The following is a 24,823-nucleotide window of genomic DNA, read 5'->3' on the forward strand; positions in this document are numbered from 1 at the left end:
AAACAAATAACCGTCAACAGGCGTGGGAAACGAGGTACTGCTCCCCTGCCTCATTGTCAATACCGCGTCCCACCCCCCGACTTTGTTCTTTTGTCCCCTATCCACGCATAGTTGCGCTGTATACACTTATCTGCTCTATTCAAAGCTACCATGGCCGCTGCTAGACTTCACCCTTCTTTACCGGCGCCTGTCGTTCACTCCGGTTTTTCTGTCTCCCAGTCCAAGTCCCATGTACTTGCAGGGGTACAGGACGCGTATTGGAGCGACGATGAAGCTGTGAATTGACCTCTTTAATTTTACGACCGTGTCGTCATCGACTTATTATTTTAATTAGGAAGACGCGGAGTGTCCGTTGTGCCTTGAAGAAATGGATGTATCTGATTTGGGATTCAAGCCTTGCGTCTGCGGTTACCAAGTCCGTCGCGTCCTTTTCCTTTACAATCTCGACCAGTCTGTCCTAATCAATGGTCTTAGATCTGTCGTTTTTGCTGGCATCACATTAAGGAAAATTTGAATAAGCGTTGTCCTGCATGTCGTAGAATCTACACCGATGAGGCTGTTGAGTTCAAGGCAATCGACACTCAAGAGTATCTATCTTTTCTGGTTTTCAACTTTTCGCTGCTAATGTTTTTTTCAGTCACAGGCGTCTCATGCAGCAAAAGAAGCAGAGAGAGCGTGAACGCAAAGAACTTGATACCTTGGGAAGACGTCATCTTGCCAATGTCCGGGTAGTTCAGCGCCATGTAGTTTATGTTGTCGGCATCGGTCCTCGATTTGCCAAAGAAGAGGTGAGCGTGATTTTTAATCGCGATTTAGCCGTTGCTAATCCTATTTCAGCTTATTCCGACTCTTCGGTCAAATGAGTACTTTGGCCAATATGGAAAGATTAACAAAATTATCCTTGTCAAGCGTACACCTTCCGGTGGGGGTGCTCCTGTAGTCGGTCTCTATGTCACCTATAACCGAAAGGAGGATGCCGCCCGTGCCATGTCTGCGGTTGATGGGATTGCGTCACCGGGCGGCGGCAAGGAAGTCATGCGCGCGAGTTATGGAACGACAAAGTATTGTATGGCTTTCCTTCGGGGAGTTGCTTGCATGGATCATAACTGCATGAACCTTCATGAATGGGGAGATGAGAAGGACTGTTTCACAAAAGAGGACCTCACCACATTGTAGGAGAGCTTGCAAATTTTTTCGTTCATCACTGATTTTATTGCAACAGGAAACACACTATGAAGGCCACGGAGAGTCGTACTCGAACAACCGTCATCAAGAGGTCTGACGAGTCAGAAGGTAGGGACATTTGTTCGTCAAAAAATCATTTAATGAACGCATATATCAACAGGTCTACCGCGAGCTGCATCTTGGGCGCAGAAGCCACTCGGGTCGTCATCGGGAAGTGGTCTGGCTCCCGGCACTTCTCCCTCTCTTAGTCGTCCGCCTCGTCGCGGGGGAACTTCGCGTCAATCACGGGCAGGCACTGGTCAGGCGTCAGAGATACGCGCGACGCAAACTCGATCCGGGCTTGAGCGCAAGTCAATAGGAGTGTCTCTTTCTCAGACACCAGCCTCACGTTCCTCAACGCCTCCGTTTGGCGATGGGAAATCATATCGCAAAGAAACATCGGCGCCCAAATCCACGAATTCTCCAGCGCCTTCTGCCAATGCGGGATCCGATGCCGGTTCACACCTTCAGGAGCAAGGTTTACCGTTATCTTCAAGACCATCGTCTCCTGGGTCAAATAGATCCCCCATGCGTTTAATGGCTCATGCGGCAGCAACGGCACCCGCTGTACCTCCAGGTCTCGTTGCACCGCCGGGCATTCGTTCGCCAGCTCACCCGTCTCGAGTTCCCACTGCTTCACCCCAAACTCCTCTATTGTCGTTACAATCATCGTATCAAATGTCGACCGCAGCGCGTGCTCTACTTGATGATGTTAAAGCTAGGAGAGAATCATCACAGCCTGCCTTCGGTTACAGCCCCTTCCCAGATTTTGACAGAACTCTCCAAGCCTTGGGTGGGGGGGATGATGGAGGCTTTAGCTTCAATCTGGACCCCAAGCTCGCTGATGAAGTTGAAACGTCTGAACAACTAGATGATTTCAATCCCGACACAGTCATCCCTTTCACGAGTCCGTATATGGACAGTTTACCCGGGTTGCAGGCTTCGAGTGCGATAAATTCTCCACATCTTGGACCGCCTCCTGGATTATCTTATCCTACTCACCGTTCTGTTTTGGATTCCTTCATCATTAAAACGGACCTGGATAGCCAAAATGGACATAGCTATATGGGCAGTTTCAATCCCTTTGCTGATTCTTCGGAAGATGACCTTCATGGCTCGACGCCGCGCACCAACACTGATGCCGACGAGGAAAGAAAGCATTCACGCTTCAATTTTGCCCGTGGCAGGCACGGCTCTAATCTCGCGTCGCCATCCAATACCTCGGGACCAAACTTCCACAGTATTCCTGAAAATTCAGCTTTCTACAGCACGGCTACCAGTGTTCAACCGCCACCTTGGTCGTCGATCGGTCACCAGGAGTTTAACTACCCTCAGGTGGCTTCGAACATGGCATCTCCTTTACTGCAACAAAGTCAGCCCCAGAATGTATATCCTCCAAATATGCCTAGGTTTCAACCCTTTGAAACGGACTTGAGTGAAGCACAATTACGGGACTTTATTCAGTCAAGTAGAGAACGTGCAAACGTGAATAATCTGCATTCTGATCATCAAGCACAAGGTAATGAGTCAATTACTATATTTAACAATGGTCACCTCACTTCGTTTTTAGACCCTCCTGGCCTCCACAAGGTCCAGCAACCTTTCCATGATCCTGCTATCATGTCTGCAAGCTTTGCTCCTCAGACGCCAATGAGCACCACGTACGGACCACCGCCTGGCTTGGCCTTTCCGCCCGGCTTGAACAGCGACAACGGCCCCACAGCCAATTCGCATGTCAGTCCAATTCCTCCTCTTGATGAAGGGTCTACTCATGGTGAGTTTAATTTTCCATTGCTCCAGGGGAGGGAGGCCAATCTTGCGAATGTCACGCTTCCTCATTATGGAAACTCTGTCATCGGCGTCAATGCACTGTTCAATCCTCTCGTTGCGCAAACCCAGTGAATCGCTCTCGCAGACAATAAAACTTTGTTACGATGTATACCTTCATGCAACTTCAACAATCCACCCTCCCCTGGTCATTTAATCTGATTTAGTCATCAACGCCATACTGACACAACTTTGACCTTTTGTTCGTAAATTGATTGGTTTAGTATCAACGACTACTTCGCCAGCACCTTCTCTTGCATTATCGAATATTGATTTTCCTGCACTCGTGGCAAGCAATGCAGATCCACAATCACCTCCATTGCAAGAGGATGTTACCGCGGTAGAAGACAAAGCAACAAAGGTGCAGGAACGAGCGGAAAGGAAAGCAGCCAAGGCCGCAGCAGCAGCACAAAGGGCAGCTGAGCGACAGAGACTCGCTCAGGAAAAGGCGGCCGCAAAAGCTGCGGAGAAAGTTGAGCTAGCCAAGAAAAAGGCTGAAGAAAGAGAGCGATTGCTTCAAGAACAAGCAGCGGAGGCTGAGCGGAAAAAGACTGAGTTGGAACGGGAAAAAGCTGAAGAACTAGCGGCAAAAATTGAGCGAGAAACCGCTGCTCGACTGGAACGGCAGGCAGCTGAGAAAATCCGGATTGAGAAAGAGAAGGAAAAGGTGGTGCGTGCTGAGAAGGAAAGGGCTGCTGCTGCCAGGAGAGTGCAGAAACAAGGAGAGGCTGCCAAGGCTGCCAAAAAAGATCAATCGACGCCAGTTCCAGCACAGAACAAGTCCGCCGTGGACACTGCTTCTCAAGTGCCTTTACTATCCAAAAAGCCGAAGAAGAATAAACCCTCCGCCAAGCCAATCAAGGTTCCACGAGATGACGAGCATCTACATGATGAGGCTTCGACATTACTCTCAGCCGCTACCTCTGAGACCCCTCGTTTTCCTGGCCAGACAGCAAATTCAAGCCGCGTAAATTCCCGTTCACATTCAATGGAGCGCCAATCAAGTCGCGTTACAGTTGAGGAACTATTCGAACAGATTCACTCTAGCAATCCCCATATGGGCCTTGCGAATCACCCTTTCTTTGATCTGTACAAAGTTGCGTCCGCCTCGAAAATGCCTCTCGAATATGGTCCCTTGGTTCATGCATTATCTGCGTTGTCTGTGGGCGGGGCCTCATTCTCAAACAATGTCCCACCAAACTCTATCGACAACGCTGTCTCGTCCTTTCAGCAGCTTTTGGAAACACTCACACAAACCATATCTGACCTTCTCCGGCTACTCCCTCGTACAACCTGGGATGATAGTTCTTCATTTGATGGTGTGCTTCGTGACATGCTGAAGAGCGATGACTTTCTCGATGAAACTGCCGAAGAGAATGGAGTGAAAGAGGATGAAGTTGCTGCTTTGACTCTCGCGCTGGAGCGCCGTGCACGCTGGATGGAAGTTCAACTTTCCAAATTAGAAGAACTTCATCGCGATATTAACAATGCAGCTGTACGTGCGATTTTGGCAATCAATGACAATGGCTGGGACAAGGATGGTTTCCTTCCTCGTATCACGAATACTCTCCGTCGATTTGAGCAGATCGGTATGGTGGATGAGAATGGAAAACTAAGGCACATGACCACAGATGAATTGGAGAAGAAACTCCTCGTCTCCAAAGAGGCCACTGTCTTTGCAGAGACCGAGGTTCGAGAAGTCATGGAAAATTTCCAGAGTATCAAGTTCGAATCGCTCTTTTAGATACAGGCAATAGATACAGAATAGGAAGGAAAGAACATAAACGGCCATTGTCTCCAATTACATAGTGTCTGTCGTGAAAAGCTTCCAATCGGCGCAACGTTGTGACAAGTCAATCTTCATCTTTAGATGCATTACTGTCTGGGTATAGCTACGGGTGTTTGGCTCAGATAATCATGAATATAATTGCAAATGAGGGTCATACCTTGCCTGGATTCAAAAGGTTGAGAGGGTCGACTGCCCGTTTGATAGTTTTCATGAGTTCAATGGTGCCTTCACCAAGCTCATCAAGAAGGTATTCCTTCTTGCCGACGCCAACTCCATGCTCTCCAGTGCCTGCCCGTAACATCACGATCAATCGGAGTAATAAGGTACGCGAGAGACAGTACAAACAGGTTCCATCGAGGTTGATCGCGCGCTGCACAAGCCGATGAACCGCTTCGCTGGCTTCCTCTAGTTGATTCTCTCGGAAAAGAATGAACGCGTGAAAGTTTCCGTCGCCTACATGACCAACAGTCGTATTAGGGAGCTTCGCTCTGGATAGGTCTTCCTTTGTTTCGTAAACCAGTTGAGGGAGCTTCGACACGGGCACACTATAGACCGCGTGCACATTCGAGGGTAAGGATAGCAATAAGCTGATGCATGCATGGACAGACTCGGTGAACATACCAAACATCTGTAGTCCAGCAGCGTGTTCCAGGGTAGGCTGCGAGACTGGACATAAGGGCGTATTTGCGATTCTGCCAGAGGTCATCGGCCTCTTCTTCTGTTGCTGCAAACTTGAAGGTTTTGCTTCCGTGTTTTTTGACAATAGCTTGAATTGTCTTGGACGCGGAGGAGATGCACTCTGCGCTGCCCTGTATCTTGAAAAAGAGCGTGTCCAGAACAGGGTAAGGCCGTTCTACGAGACCCGCCTTGTTGATAGCATCCATCACTTTAGTAGATTAGTAGTGAGAAATGGATGTGATATACGGCAGCAGATTATCTTACTATTGTTGTCAAGAAGTTCAATACACTCTATGTTAGGAGAGCTTTAATCCCGTGTTTCATGATTGGCGGTTGACTCTTACGAATGTGGGGACCATGTGGACTGTTGAGTATTTCCTGTACAGCGCTGACGGCGACTTCGACATTTGGAAATTGTGCCATAGCTACTTTGGTGGGCAAGAACGGGGCTAACCTAAGGGTCACTGCGGTGTCGGGATCAACTAAATGGGATACTACAGGCCCTCGACATAACATGCCTTCTGTGATGATACCCAAAGTACCTTCCGCGCCAATGAAAAGTTTTGTCGTGTCGAAGCCGGCAGCTGACTTCCTTGCTCGTCGTCTCGTTTTGACTATATGTCCATTTGGAAGAACGGCGGTCTATCGTAGATTGAAAGCCAGATTATTATAGCTTCCTTGCTAAGATTCAAGTTGCACTCACGACATTGAGGAACCACTCAGCACGCGCAGTTCCGTATCTAACAGCATTGGCTAAAAGCAGTTAAATACTCGAAGCGGTTTCTTCGAGATATAAACGTACTTCCGCTACATCCTGTGCCAATCATTCCTCCAATGGTCTGAGCATGGATTCAGTGGTTAAACCAGGAGGAGCAAAGCTTCACATACGGCACCCGGTCCTGGATCCAACTAGATGAATATGAGCATGAAACCGGATTCTACAGTGAGTCCATACGGGAAAAAATAAAGGGATTCCATCCGATTTCAGCTTTTGATTAATGTCTTCCCATCTCGCACCGGGTTGGCAGACGAGGTCAGAGTCTGCCACTAACCGAAGATTTTAAAAATTATTATTACGGGTTGGAGGGGAGCTGACCGTTGATCTGTAAGATTTTGTCCATTCCGGACATATCCAAACATATACTTCCAGTCGAGTGCTAGAAATCCGCGAGTAAGAATTAAATAGAGTTTGAACCTTCGTGAACAACGGACGCCTGAAAAATGACCTTCAAGACTAGTAGCACCACTGTACGCAACTATAGGCACCCGATACTTGCGTGCAATATTGACAATGTGTACCACATCTTCCGTCGAAGAAGGACGAACCTGCAAGACGTATAGGTAACTCAATAGGTATTCTCATAAGACTGGATCACGAACTATGATGGCATGGGCAGCAGTGGGATGGTAGGAGTTTTCGGATGAACCATATGTCCTCAAAGCATCAGGATCAGTCGTTGTCTGATTTGGTCCGGAGAAAACTCTCTGCAGGTCCCGTATGGCCAGATTGAGCTCTTCCGGTGAAGCATAATGACTCTCTTGAATAGATTCTGATTTGTCTTTCGTCTATGCATTTCAACCGATGGCGCAAAGTATTTAGGCAAGCTATGAATACTTACGCGTAGGCGTCCCATCGCTTCTGACAAGCCAACCATTAGGATAGCATAGAGTGTCGATTGTATCAGAATTCGAGTGCGCAGCGAACCGGCGAATTGGTTAGACCAAGGCGAAAACCGCGAGTAGGCCGAAGAAGGTTTGGAAGAATCGGTAACGTATTGACGGCCAATTCTTACATAAGGTTTCCTGAAGACACTGTGGACTAACGAACGGCGGGTGGCGGGGAAGAGGCGGTAGAAGGTGAGGGCTGAGAACATAGACGTTTCATTAGCCAGTATAGCACTTGATATAAGTCATTGGTAGCCTAGCCAAATAGGCGTATACAACACAACTCTACAATCGCCTCCAGTGTCTGTAGCATTTCTGCGTCCCCTTAGCTCATGTCACTCGCCTCCGCCAAAACTCTGGTAGAACAACGCGTAGCACAACTAGAGCGAGTCCCCATCATCATGCTCAAGAGAATTTTATTGACCCTTTTCATATAGAGCCATTTCAATTCGGCGTAATGAACTGCTTCGCCAAATGTACTATATGATGCGGCGGCGTAATAATACTGGTGCAGTCGTCGATTTCGAAGAGGCAGATGATGGTGACCTACAGTCGTTTTTGCAACGTTTCGACATTGGAAAAGAGTGTGTTTTCAAAATTCTATTCCAGGACGATCCCTGAACATCCCCAGCTTAGACATGGGGAGTATCACCAACCTGAGCGAGACCGAACTTTTCCTCCAAAACCAATTACAGACTTCAAATTTAGCTCGAACCCCTTCTCCGACTCTTGATAGGTCTACACGTCGCGCCACAAGGAGCCAAAGTCGTTTTGCAAGTCAACCGAAATCACCTTCGCCCACTCTTTCGAAACAAGCGGTTACACCGCCCCTCGGCATCTTTAAATTCAAATCACCCGTCGGGAACGAGCTCACTCAGGATGTGCACGTTGGCCTTGACCAGGATAAACTCGATTCAAGCAGCTCGTTACTTTTAGATGATGAAGTATGTTATGCTCTCTCTTCGTTCACGAGCGATATCTAAGCCTCGTTCAAATAGAAACAAATGCGAGATACGGCTGGGCAGATAGGAAATCCCTCAACCGGAAGGCCATACACTCCACCACACCCACCACCCAAGGTAACAGAAGAGACGGAAAACGCTCGGCATGAGGTTGAGCAGAAAGAGGACATTGCAACGGCCGATGAGGAAGTCATTGTGGAAACGCCAACACTTATCCAACCACCCGACGCTGAATGTATACGCTCAGAAATCTCCGAAAAATTGGCAATTGAGGATTCTGATGCGGATATGGAGAATGTGGAGGATGCAATGGAGATTGGATCCGAAGAAGAGGTCAGTCGAACGATTGATAGGCCTTCTCTTCCTCCTCTCCACTCAACTTCGTCGCCGTCATCAAAAGAACCCATCAAGTCTTCAATCCCTTTCATACACCTCGGACCTTCATCCCCAATACCAGCAGCGCTGATCCCGCGCCTCCCTGTCATTCTGTTGGCCCCAGAGCACCCTGCTGCAGATTCTACCACGTTTACCTTTGAAGGAGATATTTTCTCTAATCCTGATCAACCCAAAGCTCTGCCCTCCACTCTCACTCGGCAACATCATTATAATCCAAATTACACCTTGCCTTCGCTCAGGGTCCTGCCTTCTGAGTTTAATCGCAAAATCAAGACAAAATCAAGAAGGAGAGAGAAGGACAAGGAAAGAGATAAAGATAATAGAGACTATGCTAAGAAAGATGACTGGTTCCCCATGGGCATTAACAAATGGGCGGCAACACTCAATGCCAACCCAGTTTGGAAACGCGTCTCGCGCCCAACCAAATGCCTAAGCTCTCGAGAGTGGGGGGTATGTATATCCCTCGTTCCACAGTCTACTTTCTCAACTATGCGTCTAGGTTGCCATAACCGAGCTGAAACTGATAAGGACTTTCGATCGTATCGAATCACTGAAAGACAGTGGCCGATGGAGTTTCAGGCAACCTAAGAAACAGAGGGGTGTGGGAGGATTGGTAAAGACACATTGGGACCATCTCATGGACGAAATGGTAGGATCTATTCGATGCCAAGATTCGGTGTTTACGATTTATAAATTTGGCAGAAGTGGATGCGAATTGATTTCAGGGAAGAACGGCGATGGAAGATGGCGCTAGCGCATACGCTGGCTACCGCAGTTATGGAGTGGCATGCAGCGGGCTCTCTAGAGGAACGCGTTCTGCGAGGTATCTGCGTTTTGTGGACTCCACCGCACGTGGAATTAGAAACCCAAGACCAAGACGTACAACACAATGAAGTGATTCATGAAACCTCGGTTCCTCAAGATTCACGGTTTACCGGGAACGCTACAAGCACACCACTCGGAGTAGACTTAGGGTTGGATGCGGAGGAAAACGACCAACCAAACGTTGTCGATGCTCTACACCCTCAGGCCATGCTTGAGGACGCTCTCGAGGTTCCTCCCCAAGGCGATTTACAAACAGATCAAGAAGTAACCATTAAGCCTAAGACTGAGGAAACCGATGATACATTTGCGCTGCAGGGAGCCAATGAGCCCATAAATCAATTCGTAAATAGTGCGGAGGAGAAGGACATTAAGGGCAACATCCCTGCCCTCAAATCAACCTCACACAACCCCATACTGGGAACGAAAACGAGCTCGAATTCCAGTTCTAATAACGGTGATAGTGACACTCCTGCAACCTCAACGAGGACGTCTTTAAGACAAGTCTATACACCGTTGAGAGAGCGATTATTGGAATCTGAGATTGACGAGCTCTTCGTTGATCTAGATGACCTCCACATCACTTCGCCCGGTGAAAACAAGGAGAATTCTATCGAACTCGAACTCCCCCTCCCTGACCTGTCCACCATTTTCCCTGAGCTTCCACCCCTTAGCTTCTCCGACGCTGTCCCCCCTTCTATCTCAGAGGGGAGGAAGAAAGCAGAGAAGCGTCCTGATCGGGACGATCCAAATAAGCGTATGGAAGATATCACTTACACAAAACTCTTCCCTATCGGTCAGTTCATGCACAAAAAACCAACACTTATTGGCCCATTACAGCCATCGAAGAACTGGAAAGACGGAAGGTGGCTGCCATTGGATGAACCTCCGATACATGTAGACTATGATGGTCCCACACGGCCTCCAGAAAATTATATGAGTGGTAAGAAAGAATCAATGAAGTCGTAGTGAGGCCATGCTGACACGAACATCAGAGATCTTTGATAACAGGCTGAGCAATTCAACTGTTCTTGCGCAACAGCAACTCATGCTTGCTGCCGCGCGGGAACGAGACAGGGATCGAAAACGAACAACGGAACAACAGTGGAGTGTCAATGATGACACACTTTTGAAGTGCCTCATCGATCGGTTCCCCTATAATTGGCAATTAATATCAGAGAGTTTCAACGCAACTCGGGTCACAGCTCCGACGGATAAGCGGACAGCTCGGGATTGCTTCGAGCGCTGGAGAGAGAAATGGGCACCGGAAGGCCGTAGACACCCAGAAGCTCCATCTCAAACAGCTCCTGCCCCTGCAGTAGAGGAAAGTACAGCTGCTTCCACTTCGCCAATGACTACTCGAGGTGTCAAGCGGCTAGCTTCGAGTGTTGTGGGGATGTCTACCGTCAACGCAGGTGGTAGCGAACCAAAGAAACGGAGGAGGCATATTCTACTACAAGAGACAATGCGAAAATCTGTCAAGAAGAAGGCTGAGTTTCAACAGAAAATGCTCAGTATGTCACTTGTATCATTCCTGATTTGGACTGACGAGTGTGCATGCAGGCAATCAAAGGAAACCATCTTCTGTCCATGATACGCATGTGCCTTTCAATACTATGCGATATTATTCACCTGCTGAGCTGAGTCGCATGAAAGCTGACAAGGACGCCAAAGCCACGCAAGAGGTTCAGCTACGCAGGCGACAAGAGGAAGTGGCAAGGGCTAACATACAAGCCAGACTGACTCCTGTTGGTGACAAATCACCTCCTCGCACGGAATTATACTGACTGTATGCCAATGTAAATCAGGCCCAGCAACAAAGTCTAGTGCAGCAGCAACAGCAGTTGCAACAGCAATTACTCCAACAACAGCAACAGCAACAAAATCAACAGCCTCAGCAGCCGGGGACACCAGCGCAGCTACAGCAGCAACCTCCGCAGACAGGCCAACAGACACCCCAACCGGTCTCTACACCAACCCAATCCACAACTAATACCCAATCTGCACCACAACAGGTACCTCAACCCGCACAAGTAGCAAATATTGCACAACGTACGCAAAATACGCTGTTAGCCAATCAAACGCCGGGTAATTTTCGAGGGCAAATAAACATATCGCGATTCAACTCACCGAACATTGCCGCAGGAATGCAACGGCTGACAGCTCAACAAATTCTTCAGCTTCAACAAGCTCGTCCCGGGAGCCAGCCAGCCCAAGCCGGTCAAGGAGGCGCTCTTCAATTAGGGCAGCAGGGACACATTATCATGCCATCGCTGAACGGGAATGGAACGACATTGAACAGCGCTCATCTTACGACCTCGTTTATCAATCGAGATTCAACTTCATCACCCGCCCATGTGTCTCCACCTCGTAATTCTGCGACACCGACCAATGTCAACTCGCCTCGTATCACAGCAGATCAGGTTCAACACGGGCAGGTTCAGATTGGTCTGATACCCAGCAATCAAGGAGCTGGGAATGCTATGGCTCGTCCAACTAATTTAAGTTACCTCCCAGGGCTTACTCCCGAACAACTCAATGCGATACGCATGCAACTGATGGTGTGTTCTATCTGACATGACCATCACATTAGGCTTGTACTTATTTCGGCTCATAGCAGCAGCAACAGCAACAGCAGGCGAACGCGCAGCAGGATAGCTCGGCGCCTACATAATATATATTATCTCAAGCACCCAATTAATTAATCATATATTGGGATTGCACTCATCGCAGAGGAAAGCTGCTGCCACTAGCCACCAGGCAACAGACATTTAAGGAAGCTATCGTAGTAGTTACATTACCTGTTAGCAACGTAATACTGATGAAGCGTTCAAATGGTACTTGTTGACATATTGTCCATCAGTGCTTTCGATGTTGTAGTGATGAGCCTCCCAGCGCCCACCTTCCGCACCAGCTGGGATTGCAACTTTCGTGCCTCTCTGGCCGCTGGCGGTTTACATATTCTCTTCGCGTCTTCTTCGCATCTACAGCGATGGAATAACTTATGTCACCTTCTTAACGTAGGATTTCTTGTCCGCACAGCCGAGGCACGGCCTGATTTTTCATTCAATGAGCCCAAGTAAGCAAATACAGAAGGATCCCAAAAGGAGCGAATCACCAGAATTCTTGTGTCTGCCAAGAGACTAGAGTTCCTGACGATAGGCGGAATGGGACAACATAATTTAGTTACGAGACGAAGTAGCTTGGATTTGCTTGTTGTTTGACTTGGGCGGGGGTGATGGGAATCCGAATCAGGGTCCCCCGGGCCGGCACCAGTTCGTGCGCATGGGGTCCAGCTCGGGCAGTGATGCAGATGTGTTGATGGTCCATCACATGCACCATATCACTCAAGTACTCACTCCTGCGTCCACTCAAGTAGTGCGGATTATGAGGTGGGGCCATATATGAGATCTCAGAACATCTCAAGCCAAGTCAGTGTGTTACTCTTCATGAAATGAAAGGTCTCATTCGATCTCTTTCATTAGTCTAATGCTTTGTATAGACTGTAATCTCTCAACATCATGCACGATCTCTTTCTCAACACTGACGGGCCATGACTGCCGCTCACTTGCCGGGCCTGGACCCCATGCGCACAAACTCCGGGGGGCGCCCTGATTGGCTCCCATCGCTTCGCCAGCCCGTGCTCGGAAGACTGAAGGCCAAGCCGATGACAGGCATACAAATATAGTGACGGCGTCACACGAAGCACTTCGAAGTTCGTCGCCGTCAACAGCAGGGCCGAAAGTTTGCAATTTGCTTTCCGCCTTTTCCAACTTTCTATCTGCCGTCCGTCGTCCCGCCCCTTCCCCTCCTTTTGCTTATTATTTCGTGGTGCGTCTTTGTCTGAGAATGAAATTGCGGATTCTCCACGCCTTCTCCGCGTTTAAATCTACTTTGACTTGCTGATTCCTCCTTGTCTTACGCAGGTCGCTGGTGATTGGCTGTCATGTCCAACGACCCATCCAGGAATGTAGGGTATGATCCTCTACCACTCACTACCGAGGATTCTCGCAGCCATGCCCTCTACAACGCTCCTCCATCACCAGACCCCAACCTCTCTACGTTCCAGTTCTCAGAAATGCGCGCAAATGACCCAAGTAGTTCAGCAACTAATCTTCCGGCTGGTGCTGGCACTCCTCGTTTCCTTGGCCCCGCTCTATACGACGACCCCGCACTTCGACCCCGCGATTCGTTCGCTTCATCAGCGTACCAGACCGCTGATAGCCAACCCGCATCTGTATACACTTCCTCTGTATACGCCTTGAATGAACAAAGTCCTCGTTTCGATGGCAGGTATCGCGACGACCCAAACGATACTAATTTCGACCAAGGCCCAAATGCTGTGCTCATGTCGCCCATTGGACAGTCAAAAATGCTTGAGGAGAAGCGGGCAGTATATGCCGCCCCGGCTGCGAAATCGCGGAAAAAATTGATTATACTTGCCGCGCTGGCAGTACTCGTTATTGTCGCCCTTGCCATTATTATTCCCATCTACTTCACTCTTATTCGACCAAAGTCCGAGGCAGAGCCCAGTCAGGACCATGATGACGACAATAAGCCAACTACAAATAAACCTGGGAAACCCGAGAATCGTATTGTCACTGGTGGTGATGGTAGTGAGGTCACTATGGAGGATGGTACCAAATTCACCTACCGTAATTCTTTTGGTGGCTATTGGTATTATGATGAAGAAGATCCCTTCAATAATGGTGCTCGTGCACAGTCGTGGTCCCCCGCTCTCAATGAAACTTTCCATTATGGTACTGATAAGATAAAAGGGTAAGCTATGCCGTGACTTAATGCCACACTCTTGACGTATCATTTTAGTGTCAACGTTGGCGGCTGGCTTCTTCCAGAGCCCGTGCGTATTATATATCTCTCCTTCCATCGCTCTACTGATTGCATTTTCCTAGTTCATGTCAGTATTCAATATCTCATAAAGTGAAATTTGTGTGATTGACGAACAACAAAGTGTACCCGGTCTTTTTGAAAAGTATCATAGCACGAGTTCTCCCCCCGTCGACGAATGGACATTGTCCGAAGCAATGCGTGCTGATACGGGGAGTGGAGGCATAAATCAATTGGAAGATCATTATAAAACCTTTATTGTTGAGTGCCATTCTGGTGTTCCTTTGTCCATTCTTTGACCATAAAGCAGACTGAAAAGGACTTCGCTGAGATTGCTGGAGCTGGCCTCAATTATGTTCGGATTCCCATTGGCTATTGGGCCGTCGAGGCGCGTGATAATGAGCCCTTTTTGGCCCATGTATCTTGGCAGTAAGTTCTGCATCCTTGAACAGAAATCAAATCGCTCAACACCTTCAGGTATTTCTTGAAAGCCATCAGATGGGCACGCAAATATGGTCTTCGCATTAATATTGACCTGCACGCGTTACCTGGCAGTCAGAACGGCTGGAATCATTCTGGCCGTTTGGGCACTATCGGACTTTTAAATGGGCCCATGGGTTTTGCAAATGCACAACGTTCTCTAGATATCATTCGCGTCATAGCCGAGTTCATATCGCAGCCCCAGTATCGAGACGTGGTTTCGATGTTTGGGTTTATCAACGAGCCTCAAGGATCGGTTGTTGGTCAAGAAGCTCTTTCTAGTTTGTGAGTCGATTGTTACGATGGTGCTGACTACCACTCAACTCTAAGTGATGCAGCTATCTGGAAGCTTACAAAATCATTCGTACTGCAGGAGGGACTGGTGAAGGAAATGGACCTTTCGCCACCATCCATGATGCCTTTTTCCCTCGCGATCGGTGGGCCGGTATCTTTCCCAACGCTGATCGTATGGCACTCGACTCCCATCCTTACCTATGCTTCGGCCCTCAGTCAGACTCCCCGATGTCATCTTATCAAAAAACTCCTTGTAGCAATTGGGGTTCTAGCGTGAACAACTCGATGGCGAACTTCGGGCTGTCAGTGGCCGGAGAGTTTAGCAATGCTGTAACTGACTGTGGGCTCTGGCTTAACGGTGTCGATCTAGGAACTCGTTACGAAGGCACTTATATTGACAGTCCAGAGAGGATTGGTGATTGCGCCATTTGGACGGATTGGACAAAGTACGATGATAAAATGAAAGCAGATATAAAGAATTTTGCTCTTGCAAGCATGGATGCCCTTCAGGTAGTTATCGAGTCACAGCTCATGTGGTACATTCTAACAGATAATTCAGGATTACTTTTTCTGGACGTGGAAGATAGGAAATTCTAGTGCTAGTGGAAAGGTGGAGTGCCCTGCTTGGTCGTATCAGCTGGGTTTGGAGCAGGGATGGATGCCCAAGGATCCTCGTGAGGCAGCCGGTGCATGTGGTAATATCAGTCCTTGGCAACCACCTTTGAACGCCTGGCAAACTGGTGGTGCTGGCGCAGGGGACATTCCGGCTACAGTCTCGAATGTCTATCCATGGCCACCAGCCACATTAAGCCATGCAGGAGCTGTCAGCCTTCTTCCGTCTTACACTGAAACTGGTCCTATACCAACACTACCGGCTCCCACGTTGACTGCCCCAAGCGGCTCGACTGCGACTCCAACTGTAGATGTAGGCAATGGTTGGAACAATCCCTCTGACAACGCCGGTATAGCAGCAGAAATTTCGGGATGCTCATATCTTGACCCTTGGGTCGATCCCTCTGTAGCTCCCCCTTTGCCATGTTCCGCCGCCTCACCAGTTATTACACCACCTCCGGCATGAGAGTTCACGACTACAATTTGGGTTACACGTATATCTAAATGGACAACCACGTTACATGGACAACAATTAACTAACTAGTAATTTACACACATTCGTTCTTTTGGCCCACTGGGGCTCTTGTATAGAAACCACAACCTTTGATTTGGATATCACCTAGTCTGCGATTCTACCGTACCGTACTGTCGCCCATTCCCCAAGGTTTCATGTCCATGGATCATCCGTATCCTGTATTCCATTCTAATATATATAAATTCTAATTCAAAATGGATATCAAGATGGATTTTCAGCGCCCGACAATCAATCGATTCATTGAATGGGATCGCAGTGCTGACGAGTTGTCCGCTCGATACATTAGGCACTAATACCCCAACCACTCCTGAGCTAGATTTACTTGCAGGGCCACACCAACACAAAGTGATACTTATTCCTGTTTGTTATGCCGTACTGCTAGCTGCCTTTGCAGCTGCCTCTGCCTTTAGTTTCGCGACAAGACCTCTGACCACCTTACTATCCTTTAACCACTGCTGATAAGTCTTCGCCTGAGGATATATGGAAAATGTCTGTTCTTTGTCCTGTCCTAATGGGTCATATCCGAAGCGCCAAAGCCTGACAAAAGATCGGAGGAGACTCACACGAACACCACTATTTGGACCGGCACGGATAACATATTCCCAAGATAGATACATTAGCTCGGCGGCAGGATGGTTAGCGTTCCGTGAGGCCTCGAACTGTTCCTTGGTTAACTCAAAAGCCAACGAGGCTTTTTCTCCTGTCATCTGGCTGAACTGAACCACAATATCGCGAAGGCTGATATAGTCTGCAACGATCTTGATGCGCTTTCCTAGTATATGATTCAATCTGATTCAATTGACGGGACGCTGCCGCTAGGAAGTCCTCACCAGTGTACTTCTCTGGCTCCCGGAATGCCGGAACAACCCAAGCACCATGATCGGCAACACTGTAGGCGAAGATGGGAACATCTGGGAGGAAGTTAACGGACCAGTGGAAGCCCAATTCTTCGTTGTACTGTGGTGCGAAGAAATCCGTCCAAAAGTTTTCATAATACATAGGGATGTGCACGAAAGTGAAGGGGATCCCCGACTCGATTACACGATCCTCAATTAAGGCCTTGGATGTCCAACTGATAGCCTGGCATTGACCTTCTCGACCCTCAACGGTAGACAAAACGATATGATTTGCACCGACGACCTTTGCAGCTTCGACGATATTTTTGCCGTGGAGTTGTTCAGCTTCGTAGCCATGCTCATAAAATTGGGTCACGGCGTAGATTCCCCATGCTCCAGAAAAGGCCTTTGTTGTGTCTTCGAGCGAGCTCAAATCGGCCTTGACAACTTCAACACCTCTAGCTGCAAGAGCGAGGGACGCTGGAGAGCTGGGATTTCTTGTGACTCCGCGCACTTTAAAGACCCCACCAGCCTCTTTGAGGAGGAAGTCAATAACGGAGCCGCCTTGCCTATACAAATAACATTAGCTAAAGACCTACAACACAATACGGCTCGGCAACTTACTGACCAGTAGCGCCTATGACAACGATCAGTTTAGACATCATTGCGGCAGCGCGCAATTAAAAGGGTGTACAAAGACTAGGATAATTTCCTGGACCAAGATCTTTTTATCGTGATCAGGTTCAAGTGCAACATAATCAGGCTGATCCAACATTTGTTAAGGACTTTGAATCGCTAGTCATGACAGTCTCCACAACACCATCGTTTCTAGAAGTCGATTGCTAGTTCAGAAGAAAATGGCTTATTGAGTTGTTTGCTTTGAAGTTTGACAGCTCATGTGAAACCCAAATGGGAATGAATTGGCGGCGTTGCTGGGCGTGATGGAAGAAAAGGATTCAGCTAAAATAGGCGCATTAGTGCCACTGCTAGTGTCAGCTGGGTTGTCAGCTGTTGTCAGTGTACGGAAATTTCCTTTCATAGTATACCAAGGACTTGACACCGCCTATAGCCGCTCCCGTCTTGCGTATACTAAATTCTGAACAACGGTGCACTTGCCAGTACAGCAACTTCGCCCGACAATCAATGCTATTCTTTCTCGTGCATACCAGCGTAGGAGAACTCGACGCTCGATTCTGCCGATAATACCTTCTGAGCTGAACTCTAGCGAAGAAGGGACACTAAGTTATCAAAGACAGAAAGTTGAATAACGACGACAGGGTCCCCCGAATGAATAGGCATGTTGAAATCAATACTCCTTCTCACCCTCAAGAGTGTCCCTGCAAGTGCCAAAGAAACGTCTCCCTCACCCTCCACATATGTCCGGCATGAGTGCGGTCAACCTTGCAGCTGCGTCCACCGTCAGCAATGGAGACCCGGAACTAATGCAAACCATCGCTGAGGGCCTTCAACTTATTCACGTTTTGCAAGTCTATACTTCCTCGATGGTGAGTTTTATTGATGTTGTGCAAAGATAATACCCTCAATGATAAATCACAGATGACACTGGCAGTTTGGGATTGGCTAGTCTGCATTCGAGGTCAGTTCAGTATCGTTCTTGAAAACGATTCAGAAGCAGCTCAAAAAAGAGGTAGTGGAGTGGAAACAGATCTGGAAAAGACAATGGTCGCTCATCAAAGGTTTGTATATCTGGACACGCTACTATGGAATAGCATGTTTTGCACTTAACCTGTGGCTCTTCAATGCTGAATTTACGATTGAACAATGCAAAACTCTGTGAGTTATATTTAAATTATAGCCCCAACCATTCCCTTACCGCATCTAGTCATTATCTGATTGTAGCGACATGCATGTGGGCTACATTGGGCTCTGGTATGTAGACCAACTAACGACATCATACAATTGGAAGCTAACTGGTCAAAACCCATTCCCAATCGTCCTGGTAGAGGCCATCCTTGCTGTTAGAACCTATGCATTTCTTGGAAGACAACTCTGGGTCGGTGCCATGTTATCTATTATGTTATTGGCGGAAACGGCTTTCCTTCTCTATGTTGCTATAGTAGCTGTGTACCAGATTCCGCTACTCATTGGCGACAGGGGGCCGTGTACAACCAGTGACCTGCCTGGAAAGCATGTCCTCAGCGGATTCTGGCTTGCCCCAGTCGCGTTCGATCTCATTTGCACGGTTATGATTATTCTCCAGGTTGCTCCATTCTTCACGTCTGTAGGCGGGATACTAAGTACCATAATTCAACAGGCGTTACGACTCCGAGTTGGGCGTACAGAAATACGATCCAATATCGTTAACATATTCGTCCGAGAGGGTATTTTTTACTTCATCGCTGTTTCCTCTGTCAATCTTTTGAATGTGAGCCATCCCTTAAGGTTTCATCTGCGCGCCCATTCTTACACATACAAGGCAGCTTTTATGATACAGAGCAGTCAGCCCAACCTTCAAAACATCAACAGTTTGTTAAGCAGTCTGTGCCTACTACACTTATCTCACCCTTAGTGAACAGGTTATTTGGCGCTTATCCTGTCTCAGGTGCTTTGTTGCCGCCTTGTGTTGGGCCTTCGCGGTCAATGTCATGACGGTCCTACTAGTACCACCTACACTGCTTCCGAGAGCCAACCTGTTTTCACTTCATCTCGCACAGCCAATTTCAATATCCCTCTTAGAAAGTATGGACCCTCTGTTATCAACACCCATGGCCATGATGACGATCGCGGTGGCATTTTACTCAATGGTGTCAAAGTCCAAGTAAGGAGTCCAATATTCAGTGCTGTGAAGCATCAAGCTCATGTGATCTGACAGATCGACGTCGAAAGAGAGGCTGGGAAGAGTCTCATACATTAAACGTTGTCCAGGTGCTTCAAAAAAGCGGCTTGGGTTATAGATATTCGAAAATCTCGTTTGCATGCGTCTTCGAAGCATATCTCACCCCTGATTTCTCGATTCATGCGCAACTCGAGGATTATTTTCGGGAAATCTTGTAAAGATAAGTCAGACTTCACTGTGGTGTGAGTCTCAAGCATAGATAGGAAGTGTGCATGCGGTCGAAAGGAGGTTTCAAATAGAGAGAAGTGGTGTGACTGCTTGGGTAGCCATGTGTCTACATACATCCTCGTGGTTTGGCGCATTCTTATTATTGAAGCCCGCATGAACATGGTCTTGGGACTTCGGTGGTCATTTATGGTAGCAATCCGTGTAATATTTTCAATGTTAAATCGGTTGGTTGGAAATGGTCGTTCACTCGTAGTCGCTGGCCACTGGATAACAGAAGTTGTTATTCAACTTTCATCAAAGCAGCTTAAACATCGCTGACACGCCAAGCCATGAGGTCCATCGTCTTCCTCCGCAGTTCGGACGGGTGGGCCAGTTGACATCGAGCCTAAGACAGGAACGCTATTTCTTTGCCTAATCTGCTGCCGCCCGAACACAGAATTCTCTCACTGTGACGTATTGGCAAAGATAGGTGAAAAAATTGGAATTTCAGGGGTTTCTGGTTAAGAAGCGCCTGACCCTTCCTCATTTTAAACTCCTTTAAGATTTAACTGTAGATTATTGCAACAACTAGAGGAAATATTCTGGCCCTTAGTATGTGTTCAAAGAGTAACGTATCAACCAGAAATATGATTGTAAAACTTCGAAGTCTCTAAAATTAAGCATTACTTAGACACAACTGAATATCTGTGCTGTCATTCTATAGTGCTTTAATAAGTACTATACCAGCGGCGGAATTCGAAATAATATTCAGAGAGTGAGAAGGAGCCAGTCTTTTTTTCAATGCGTAACTGGTCAGCCTATGAGTATTTTATAGTAACGTTGCCGTTTTTGGAAGGCGTGAAGTGTATGTGATCTGCTGATCTGCATGCTCACTAGGATTATACTTCGGGCCATCCTCTCCTTTTTCACAGCCAAACGGCTGCGTGTGCCAATGTACAAGAAATCATTCAAGTATCTCTATTTCTGGATCAACGGGCTTGTGGACTTTAGACTATCATGCGGATGCGAAGGTTGAGAAGTCCCCTTCAGCACATGGAACTCAGAGACGAAAAAATGACGCGATACAAAGCCCCTGAAGGAGACAGAGTGATCCTCGACAGGTACTTATAGTTGGAGTCAGTGTAGCGCACCTAAGCAAGCGCTCCTCGTTACTCGCTTCAGCTCTACGTTAGCAACTTGTCCGGGTTCCATATGCTACCAAAATTTCTGTCCACTTTCGTCGCTCTTTTCCTCTCCTTGGTCATCTCTGTTCATGCTTTGGGAACATCTTGTAGTGCACCTTTAGGACCCGGAACTGCCGCTCCGGGGGATCCATTTTGGCTTGAACGAATCAGGCACCAGGGAACTTCGGCTTTCAATCCTAACCCTTCCGGTTACCAAGTTTTCAGGAATGTCAAGGTTCGTACTCGCAAGGATACCAGTCCTAATCAGTCATTGATGAGCGTATCAGGATTTCGGTGCGAGAGGCGACGGTGTTACTGACGATACAGCAGCGATCAAGTAAATTTCTCGCTATTTGCCATATGCTTCGTGGCTGAAAATTTCACCAGTGCAGCGATTTCAGCAGGGAACCGCTGTGGCGGTGGCGGTTGTGGATCTTCGACGTATGTACATCTCATGAACTTGGAGTCGTAAGTTTTCAGCACTTACAATTTGCGGTTTAGGATCACGCCTGCTGTCGTCTATTTCCCCAAAGGGTAAGCATACATGCCTCTTATGAGCAATTTATGGAAGCAATCGTTGAATCGTTGAATCGATCATAGAACCTACCTAGTTTCAGCCCCGATCATCGCCTATTATTACTCGCAGCTGATCGGTGATGCTAAATCCCCGCCAACTTTGCTTGCCGCTGCTTCATTCGACGGGATGGCTGTCATTGGTAGGCTTGTTGATGGTTATTAAATTGGCATCCGGTATGAACTGATTTGTCAGATGCGGATCCATACATCCCAGGTGGCGGTGGTGCCCAGTGGTATGTTAATCAGAACAACTTGTACTTATCCTTTCATTTTATCTTTGAAGATTTCTGGCTGACTTCGTATTTAGCTTCCGGTCCGTACGGAATTTCGTGATCGATGTTCGAAGGTACGACAGCCACCCTACTCGTCCCACCCTTCTTTTGAAAGTAACGTTCAATCCTTAGAGTTCCTGCGGAGAAGTCACAAGGAACTGGTCTGCATTGGCAAGTTTCGCAGGCTACTTCTTTGTTCAATATTGTTGTCCATATGTCCACTGCTCCCAACACGGCACACCAAGGTTTGTTTTTATGTCCAAATTGTAATAATACAGTACTCAACCACTTACTTTCAGGTATCTTTATGGAAAATGGAAGGTGCGTATCTTTACTATCAACACCAACAGCGTGTTCATTCCCCTTAGTGGTGGGTTCATGAGTGACTTGGTGTTTAATGGAGGTTCGTCCAAGATCATACGAAGCAGACAACACTTGTTAACTTAGCACAGGAAAGTTCGGTATCTGGGTTGGAAATCAACAGTATGTGACGCATTCATTAATTTAAGATGACGAAGTAAGATAAATGCAGATTTACTGTCCGCAATATCACCGTCAACAATGCTCAAACGGGTATTTTTGCCATCTGGAATTGGGGTAAGGAAGTTTAGCACAGTCTTAATTTTGCCATTAGCATTCATATGTTCCCAGGTTGGACTTTCCAGGGCGTCACCATCAACAACTGTGGTGTCGGTTTCGACCTTACGACAGGCGCAACGTCGCCCTCTTCGCAAACAACTGGAGCTGAAGCTATCATTGACGCTACCATCAACGATACTCCTATTTTCATCAGAAACTCAGAGCCCAGTAACGGTCGACTAGCTGGATCACTCGTGATCAATAATGCTAGACTCAATAATGTTCCGGTTGCCGTTGGGGTTGCTGGCGGCGGCGTTGTGTTGGCTGGTGGTTCGAAAACGATAGCCAGCTGGGGCCAGGGTAACGTCTTCTCTGGCACCAACCCTAATGGAAGATTCGTACAAGACAACATTGTGAACGCCCACAAGCCTTCTGTCCTTTTGGACGGGAATGGAAAGATCTTTGGAAAGCCACATCCTCAATATGCCAATTATGCTGTCAGTCAATTCGTGAGTGTCAAAGACCATGGCGCCCGAGGTGATGGTCGAACGGACGATACCGCTGCACTCAAGTCGATATTTGACCAGGTTAGTGAATCGTTACCAATAGCTTCGAGTCCCGCCAGGCTCACCCGCGCAATCCATTTAGTTTGCTGGCTGCAAGATTATCTTTTTCGATGCCGGAACCTATATCGTCTCTTCCACCCTGACCATTCCTGCTGGAACTCAGATTGTTGGTGAAGGCTGGTCGACTATTGCTGGGAAGGGATCTGCCTTCCGGGATATGAACAATCCTCAAGTGGTCGTCAGAGTTGGCGCGTCCGGGTCGCAAGGAGTGGTCGAGATCACAGACATGCTATTTACAACAATTGGCCCTGGTGCGTAGCGAGTCTGGATTGTTATTGACTTTGGCCATGTCTGACTTCTTATGAAATGCAACAGCTGCAGGCGCGATTGTTGTTGAATGGAATGTCAGACAACCTGATGGACAAAATGGTGGTGCTGGCATGTGGGACACTCATATCAGGTTTGTGTGTTTGTCCGGTAGTTGTGGTCGCATTTCTCACTGTCGGGCGGTTTGATAGGCTAGGTGGAGTGGCTGGATCCAACTTGCAAACCAGTCAATGTCCCAGTTCAGGAAGCGGTGGAACGACTAATTGCTTTGCTGCTTTCCTTGCACTACACCTTACATCTCGGTCCACTGCTTACTTGGAGGTCAGTGCGCGGTCACAGTCCTATTTTAAAGTCCAGCATATTCAGAACAATGGCTCCTTCAGGGTACCTGGGTCTGGTTGGCTGACCATGATCTTGATGGCCCTTCTCAACTCAATCTGTATTCCGGAAGAGGCATCCTTTCCGAATCCGCTGGTCCTGTCTGGATGATTGCTACAGGTGAGTACCTTTCAACCCAATGATCTATACTGAGCTTGACATATCGACAAGGCTGTGAGTGTATTAAACAAAACGAAGTTCATTAACATTAGTGACGCTTTGAAAAAGCTGAACATCACGTCTTATACCAATACTCTTTGGTCGGCGCGAAGAACCACTACATGGGTCTCATTCAGACTGAAAGCGTGAGCGATTCTAAATCTTGTAGACTTGTGACGTTTGTCCTGAATCGCATTGTTTCAAGCCGTATTTCCAACCTAACCCCAGTCCTCCTGCTCCATTCTCCATTGTACCCTCGTTCAGTGATCCGAGCTTCAATGGTGTCCGATCATCTTGGGCACTAACGGTGTCTGGTTCTACCGATATCATAGTTTTCGGTAAGCCTTGGGTTATTGTTTGTTGATTACAGATATAAACATATGATCTTGCAGGCGCGGGACTTTACAGCTTCTTCTCGGTCAGATTTTCTTTGTATTGTTGTGGTCCGATCAGTAAGCTAACGATTGCGCAGAACTACAATCAAGATTGTATTACCCCTGCTACGTGTCAAAGTCAAATCTTGAACGTCGATTCGTCATCATCGCTCACGGTGTACAGTTTGTCCACTGTGGCGACTACGTTCCAGCTTAGCGTCAATCAAGCCGGGATTGTCAACCAAGCAGGAAATGTGAATGGTTTCCAATCTACTATGACTGCTTGGAGTCGATGAAAAAGATTTCGGTATATAGCTATAGTTATAGCCTATGGCTTTAAAAAATTGTGCATGTACAGTAGGCGCGTAAATAGGCTTAAACAACGCGGGCGCGTGTTGGTTGATTTAAAGGCGTGACGTCAATAGTCTCCAGTTAT

At 47.7% G+C, this 24,823-nt stretch overlaps 7 protein-coding genes across 7 annotated transcripts; 5 read left to right on the top strand and 2 right to left on the bottom strand.

Annotated features, from left to right (window-relative positions):
• Nucleotides 1-150: 150 nt before the first annotated feature.
• Nucleotides 151-3,126, top strand: AGABI2DRAFT_64845 (hypothetical protein; the record flags this gene model as incomplete). Its single annotated transcript, XM_006458168.1, has 8 exons — nt 151-276; nt 335-415; nt 475-587; nt 638-788; nt 838-1,086; nt 1,248-1,251; nt 1,346-2,743; nt 2,795-3,126. 8 exons carry the CDS (start codon nt 151-153, stop codon nt 3,124-3,126), a joined length of 2,454 nt encoding a protein of 817 aa, XP_006458231.1.
• Nucleotides 3,127-3,308: 182 nt separating this feature from the next.
• AGABI2DRAFT_199668 (hypothetical protein) lies at nt 3,309-7,376 on the bottom strand. Its single transcript, XM_006458169.1, has 14 exons — nt 7,138-7,376; nt 6,899-7,084; nt 6,731-6,844; nt 6,615-6,675; nt 6,474-6,565; nt 6,407-6,427; nt 6,321-6,357; nt 6,222-6,271; nt 5,863-6,160; nt 5,783-5,809; nt 5,462-5,726; nt 5,186-5,385; nt 4,998-5,128; nt 3,309-4,943 (listed from the first exon to the last, which is right to left on the bottom strand). Exons 1-14 carry the CDS (start codon nt 7,171-7,173, stop codon nt 4,905-4,907), a joined length of 1,557 nt encoding a protein of 518 aa, XP_006458232.1. The 5' UTR covers nt 7,174-7,376; the 3' UTR covers nt 3,309-4,904.
• Nucleotides 7,377-7,657: 281 nt separating this feature from the next.
• On the top strand, nt 7,658-12,037 carry AGABI2DRAFT_115242 (hypothetical protein; the record flags this gene model as incomplete). Its single annotated transcript, XM_006458170.1, has 10 exons — nt 7,658-7,767; nt 7,815-8,127; nt 8,182-8,991; nt 9,041-9,190; nt 9,244-10,306; nt 10,359-10,877; nt 10,927-11,111; nt 11,172-11,451; nt 11,509-11,924; nt 11,981-12,037. 10 exons carry the CDS (start codon nt 7,658-7,660, stop codon nt 12,035-12,037), a joined length of 3,903 nt encoding a protein of 1,300 aa, XP_006458233.1.
• A 1,272-nt stretch (nt 12,038-13,309) lies between these two features.
• On the top strand, nt 13,310-16,063 carry AGABI2DRAFT_63154 (hypothetical protein; the record flags this gene model as incomplete). The annotated part of the gene is made up of 8 exons (XM_006458171.1): nt 13,310-14,142; nt 14,191-14,228; nt 14,306-14,315; nt 14,336-14,471; nt 14,522-14,640; nt 14,689-14,976; nt 15,030-15,495; nt 15,545-16,063. 8 exons carry the CDS (start codon nt 13,310-13,312, stop codon nt 16,061-16,063), a joined length of 2,409 nt encoding a protein of 802 aa, XP_006458234.1.
• A 298-nt stretch (nt 16,064-16,361) lies between these two features.
• AGABI2DRAFT_216631 (hypothetical protein) lies at nt 16,362-17,719 on the bottom strand. Its single transcript, XM_006458172.1, has 4 exons — nt 17,593-17,719; nt 16,963-17,537; nt 16,696-16,904; nt 16,362-16,635 (listed from the first exon to the last, which is right to left on the bottom strand). The coding sequence occupies exons 1-4, from the start codon at nt 17,631-17,633 to the stop codon at nt 16,498-16,500; spliced, it is 963 nt and encodes a 320-aa protein (XP_006458235.1). The 5' UTR covers nt 17,634-17,719; the 3' UTR covers nt 16,362-16,497.
• A 625-nt stretch (nt 17,720-18,344) lies between these two features.
• On the top strand, nt 18,345-19,843 carry AGABI2DRAFT_115245 (hypothetical protein; the record flags this gene model as incomplete). The annotated part of the gene is made up of 8 exons (XM_006458173.1): nt 18,345-18,473; nt 18,526-18,565; nt 18,621-18,762; nt 18,812-18,858; nt 18,933-19,354; nt 19,406-19,454; nt 19,506-19,747; nt 19,802-19,843. 8 exons carry the CDS (start codon nt 18,345-18,347, stop codon nt 19,841-19,843), a joined length of 1,113 nt encoding a protein of 370 aa, XP_006458236.1.
• A 1,341-nt stretch (nt 19,844-21,184) lies between these two features.
• AGABI2DRAFT_183321 (hypothetical protein) lies at nt 21,185-24,790 on the top strand (the record flags this gene model as incomplete). The annotated part of the gene is made up of 21 exons (XM_006458174.1): nt 21,185-21,391; nt 21,444-21,493; nt 21,544-21,597; nt 21,658-21,690; nt 21,757-21,872; nt 21,926-21,986; nt 22,040-22,078; nt 22,137-22,249; nt 22,304-22,325; nt 22,373-22,407; nt 22,457-22,487; nt 22,537-22,601; nt 22,656-23,170; nt 23,232-23,460; nt 23,525-23,609; nt 23,668-23,797; nt 23,860-23,974; nt 24,083-24,159; nt 24,219-24,351; nt 24,406-24,431; nt 24,486-24,790. 21 exons carry the CDS (start codon nt 21,185-21,187, stop codon nt 24,681-24,683), a joined length of 2,334 nt encoding a protein of 777 aa, XP_006458237.1. The 3' UTR covers nt 24,684-24,790.
• Between the last annotated feature and the right edge of the window lie 33 nt (nt 24,791-24,823).

The sequence above is a fragment of the Agaricus bisporus genome (assembly GCF_000300575.1).
Source record: "Agaricus bisporus var. bisporus H97 unplaced genomic scaffold AGABI2scaffold_2, whole genome shotgun sequence".
NCBI classification, from domain to species: Eukaryota; Fungi; Basidiomycota; class Agaricomycetes; order Agaricales; family Agaricaceae; genus Agaricus; species Agaricus bisporus.

Excerpts from the sequence above, each read along its gene's own strand:
- AGABI2DRAFT_199668 (XM_006458169.1), bottom strand. The coding sequence starts at position 7,173 with ATGGTTGGCTTGTCAGAAGCGATGGGACGCCTACGC. Across the intron at positions 6,161-6,221 it reads CTGAGTGGTTCCTCAATGTC|ACCGCCGTTCTTCCAAATGG; the intron begins GTGAGTGCAACT and ends AATCTACGATAG. Across the intron at positions 5,810-5,862 it reads TCCACATGGTCCCCACATTC|AGTGTATTGAACTTCTTGAC; the intron begins GTAAGAGTCAAC and ends CTCCTAACATAG.
- AGABI2DRAFT_216631 (XM_006458172.1), bottom strand. The coding sequence starts at position 17,633 with ATGATGTCTAAACTGATCGTTGTCATAGGCGCTACTGGTCA. Across the intron at positions 16,905-16,962 it reads GGAGCCAGAGAAGTACACTG|GAAAGCGCATCAAGATCGTT; the intron begins GTGAGGACTTCC and ends ATCATATACTAG. Across the intron at positions 16,636-16,695 it reads GTCCAAATAGTGGTGTTCGT|GACAAAGAACAGACATTTTC; the intron begins GTGAGTCTCCTC and ends CCATTAGGACAG.